The sequence below is a fragment of the Penaeus japonicus genome, unplaced genomic scaffold (genome assembly GCF_977035675.1).
Source record: "Penaeus japonicus unplaced genomic scaffold, GWHDUDI00000001_assembly GWHDUDI00000015, whole genome shotgun sequence".
Lineage (NCBI taxonomy): Eukaryota > Metazoa > Arthropoda > Malacostraca > Decapoda > Penaeidae > Penaeus > Penaeus japonicus.
This window is the reverse complement of record NW_028234417.1, coordinates 31,814,644-31,819,643: the sequence shown is the minus strand read 5'-3', so window position 1 is coordinate 31,819,643 and position 5,000 is coordinate 31,814,644. Positions and strand designations below refer to the sequence as shown.

General features: G+C 36.9%; 1 protein-coding gene across 2 annotated transcripts in view; it reads left to right on the top strand.

The window, feature by feature from the left end:
- Nucleotides 1-828, top strand: part of nbs (nibrin) — a 15,893-nt gene extending 15,065 nt beyond the window's left edge. Inside the window, exon 14 of one of the 2 annotated variants that reach the window (XM_043015599.2) lies at nt 87-828. In XM_043015599.2, the coding sequence (XP_042871533.2) occupies nt 87-299 (213 nt within the window). In that variant the 3' untranslated portion in view covers nt 300-828. The remainder of the gene's footprint in view (nt 1-86) is intronic. The other variant, XM_043015600.2, reaches the window with a different exon arrangement.
- The last annotated feature ends 4,172 nt before the right edge of the window (nt 829-5,000 follow it).

Sequence of the window (5,000 nt, the reverse complement as noted above, 5' to 3'; positions counted from 1 at the left end):
AATTTTTATTTGATACCGCGACCAATGGGTTAAAATATACTGGCACATATATGCATATATGTAATACATGCCCCACTCATCTCCAGAATCTTGGAGAGGTCACGGCCCTGCCCAGAATCATCGGTGGGCGAGACCTGGTCCCACACGACCAACCCGAGAATGCCCGTCGTGATGACTGGCTCAGACAGCAGGAGGAAACTGTCCGCAGGCACGAGGAGCGAAATGCGACAAATGAGGCGGATGAGGAACTTTTCGCGCTCCCAACGAACCCTTGGAGCCGGATCAGAACGAGGAGATAGGAAGTTCTTTGCGCGATTTTTCTTTAATTTGTTACGTCCCCATGACTTGTTTCTTTGTTTTTTTTCTTTCTTTTTCTTCTGTTTATTCTTCTTTGTTTAAAGTGTTTATCTGATGAGGTAGATGCCATTAGAAAAAGATATAAAATAATTACTGTTGCTGACTTACCAGAGAGTGAGAAGGCACAAGTTTCAATCTTTCATATATTATGGAGCTGTCATAAATCAGTATTACATGTAAAAACTTTTGATATATCATTTCCATTGAGAAATTTGTGTTTAGTTTCATCTTGTTTCATTTGATGTTTTTCTAAAACAGGTAAAGCTTCACTTGAATTGTCATGTTTTTGTTTCACAGATTGAAAATTCCAAATTTCTTTAAAGTACATCATTTTCATCAGAAGATAACTGCAAAGTTTCTTGTTTTTTACTTTTATATGTTTTTTTTCCTTTCTTTTCCTTTCTCTCTCTCTCTCTCTCTCTCTCTCTCTCTCTCTCTCTCTCTCTCTCTCTCTCTCTCTCTCTCTCTCTCTCTCTCTCTCTCTTCTCTCTCTCTCTCTCTCTCTCTTCTCTCTTCTCTCCCTTTTCTTTCCTCCTCTTCTCTCTCTCTCTCTCTCTTTTCTCTCTCCTCTCTCTTCTCTCTCTCTCTCTCTCTCTCTCTCTCTCTCTCTCTCTCTCTCTCTCTCTCTCTCTCTCTCTCTCTCTCTCTCTCTCTCTCTCTCTCTCTCTCTCTCTCTCTCTCTCTCTCTCTTATTTTACACAATAAAATTGTTATTCTTTGTTTTGGTCAGAATTCCTTTGTGCATTTAGTTACCTGTATTGGTGCTGTACCGAATGCAAATTTTCTTGTTATATATTTACAAAGAGTATAGATTTTTTGTATAGCCTAAAGTAAACTAAGTAAGCTAAATGTTGCTCAGTATTCTTCCATTACCAAAGAGTGATATTCAATTTTCAGTCACTCGTTCCCAATTTCTAAAATTGTATATTAGTTCATCCACATTGCAGATGGCGTTAAGCATAAATTTTATGTAATTAAAATGTCTGTATTGCATTATGACATGTATCACTGTTATGTATATGGAATATTATAAGAATATAAAGAGGAATGTCTTAATTATGTCTTTCTTTTCAAGCATTTTAAAATCCTTACTTTAGAATTAAAAAACACGCAAAAATTTGCTTTTCTCTCTCTCTCTCTCTCTCTTCTAATCTTTCCTTTTTTTTAATGAATTACAGATATAAGAAAGTATATGTATTATAGTTTCTATGGTGAAAGATACATTCAGCAACAACTTAGGGTACAGAACCTGACTGCCAGTTCCATGTCCTTACAGGAGGAAGGAGGAGTTTAACAGGAAATTTATACCAAACAAAGCTTGCACCACACTATTGAAATTTGTGATAGTCAGTCACTTGCAATTTGAAAAGCATCAGCTGACTAATAGTCCACAATTCATTTTTCTACCAATATTACAGTACATGTACCATTAGCAGGCTAAACAAGTGTATTAACTGGCAACAATTTTAATACATGTACTATTAACCCATTGCGTACGGGTGTCATGACATACATGACGTAGGAGCTTTGGCCTCATGACGGGCGTCATGACGTACACGACGTTCGGGGATTTTGGATCACTGTGCTATTTTATTTTGCTATGAAAAAGGAATGAGTGATGATGGCTACTGCAGTCCTAATTACTATAATTACCGTAATATCGTGCAAGCTTAACGTCCAAAACCTAGATGGCACCACTTTTTTTTAGCACCAGCAGGTGAGAGAGCCTTGAATGGCACCCATCCACGGTCTCTAGCATGCACTGTCTCTATAGAGCGATGGCACACACTAAGTTGATGAACCCTTGCTCTAAAGTACCGCCGATGAAGGATGTGCAGGCAGAACGAGAAGAGGAAGGTGACTCAATCCATACCCAGTGTCTAAAATGTGCTCCTGTGCCAATATGGATGCCTTTCACTGTGGCACTCACAGTCACAAGCACAGGTTTCATTCCTCTTCCCTACCTCTTCTTGTTATCTTTATTGTAGGTGGTTATATGTTTCGTATTCGTTCATGACAGCACAAAAATACGAAAAAATAAAGTTGCCTTTTGTCCTCCCATAAAACAGCAATACTTCTATCACATTGAGTATAAAGAAAATAATGAGCTAATATGGATAACATACTACAATTTTAGTCAACTGCAGCACTGATAGAGCCTGTCATACGGCACGTGCCATATAAGTCTCTAAACTCAATAAAACACACAAAAAAATAAAACACAAAAACCGCTCTAGTTTTACAATGAATGACTGAAAGAGATTTGGATGCTTCAAATTATATTGCTTCAAGTGGTCTCTCTCTAAAATAAAACCTATCCTGGAGGCTGGGCAAGCAAATTTATCTCCGTCTGCAATGGGTTAAGAGGTTAAACAAACATTTTAATTCATGACAAAGTTTCCAAAAAAGTTCAGTTAAGCCCATCAGGTAAATATACTTAATGTTTGCTGTACATTTGGATTTCTCTTTAATGGTGAAAAGGTTTAGTATGTACATTTGTGTACGGCCTTCGACTACATATGGCCAGACGGTCCCTGATTAAGTCTGAGGCACCAGACGAAGTAGCAATTCAAGGCAATGTGGAGATTCTCCCACAGGCTAGGTAAGGAGTAGTGTTTCAGGCCACAGACAATTGGTACTCCCAGAGCCAACCAACTGCAGGGCACTTGCCCCAACTTGGCAGTCCACGCAGAGTATGGGTCTAAAGCCTACCCGATACTTGGCTTAGTGTCTCAAAAAAGAAAAGAAGAGCATGAGATATGGAAGGTGGTACCAGACAACAGCCCAGCAGAGCAAAGGCGTACGAAGCTTTGCCCATCCCCAGAGGCTTTGCAACAGCTCTTTAGGGAGGCCCCAAGAGTGCTATCAGATCCTAAAGTGAAGGAACCTTTGAGTAGGGAGTTATTTAAGCTATCTGTAAGTGAAGAAACCTTTGAATAATGGAGCTATATAAACTATACAAATTTGCTGTGCAACCTGTTATATACACCACTTTGTCTTTTTGTCATCAATTAAAAAAAAAGGGTAAGGAGGGGTGGCCTGAAATGATGATAAAGATTCAAGTAAGGTGTGCATCAGTGTTGCCACTTTTGGATCAGGTGATACCCTCAGATATGACATTTTACCAACAAAAAGCCCACTGATTTTGATGCAACACCCACACTTTTACACAAATATTATTCATAATTTTTACTTAGGATTGCCATTTTCAAAGTGGGTTGAGTAAACATGATTATACATACATGCCAATATATTTTTGCTTCATTATTTGACACAGAAATAGCTGTTAAAATTTATTAACACATTTTTATACCCTGTAAATCAGGCACCAGTAGCCAAGTAGCCATCAAGACTAACTGGCCTGACTGGTCATAATCATTTATTACTACAATGCAGGCTACAGCTGCAGTAGTCCACTTCCAAAAAATACACCACATAATATTTCGCTTCACTATGAAGGCTAACTGGCCTAACTGAATATACACTAATCATCAGTTTCTAGTAAAACTATCCCTTCATTGTCCTCCTCCTCCTCACCACAAATACACTAAATATCCACAAAATGTATTCACAAAAAGGACGTAAAATGGCCCCACCCACTAGGGCGCCCACCCACAAAGAGCCTGGTTACCCACTAGTTTTTGAGTAAAGATACACCAAGTGGCAACACATGTTTCGTCACATAGATACATCAATTTTGTCAAAAAGATACATTGAAAAATAGGGTAATCATAAATAATACCATTATTAATGGCATTGTTATACAGATTTTACTTCCTACGAGAGGAATACATATTCGTATTATGAAGCAATATTGAAGTATTGCATCTATACATGCCTTTTCGAGTATGGCCTATATACCAAGTATGCATGCAATGTCAATGGAGATTGCTCCATGTTGCGGTTGCTATATATTCCAGCATTTGCGTGATTCTATCTGCTACAATTGAAGAGTTATTACTGTACATGAATCCATCGTTTTTTACACTTCCAAATACACACACACACACACACACACACACACACACACACACACACACACACACACACACATATATATATGTATATATATATGTATATATATATATATATATATATATATATATATATATATATACATATACATATACATATACATATACATATACATATACATATACATATACATATACATATACATATACATATACATATACATATAAACACGCCCGCACATGTGTAAAAATAGCATGTGTAATGATGAATTAATTAATCCCCTACTTCATCCTTTTTTTCTTATCAATTAATTAATCAACCACTCCATCTATTGCCTGTACTTTCCTAAATAGAAAAGACCTCGAAATTAGTTTCCTATAATTCCGTAATTAATGATGATGATAATGATTGTGACGGTGTGATGATAACAAGAAATGATGATAGTGATGATTGTGGTGATGATAGTGATGAAACCAATTACGATTATAAATATAAATGGTGAAAATTATACTGATTTGTACGATTCATGTTTTTGTTTATGTAAGTTCAAAATGTCATGATTTGCCATGACAGTTACGACAAAGATTCACTAATGAATTATTTGCATATTCCAATTTCTCTCAATGGAAACTAGGCTAATAACAAACAGTTCAAAGATTTCTTGACTG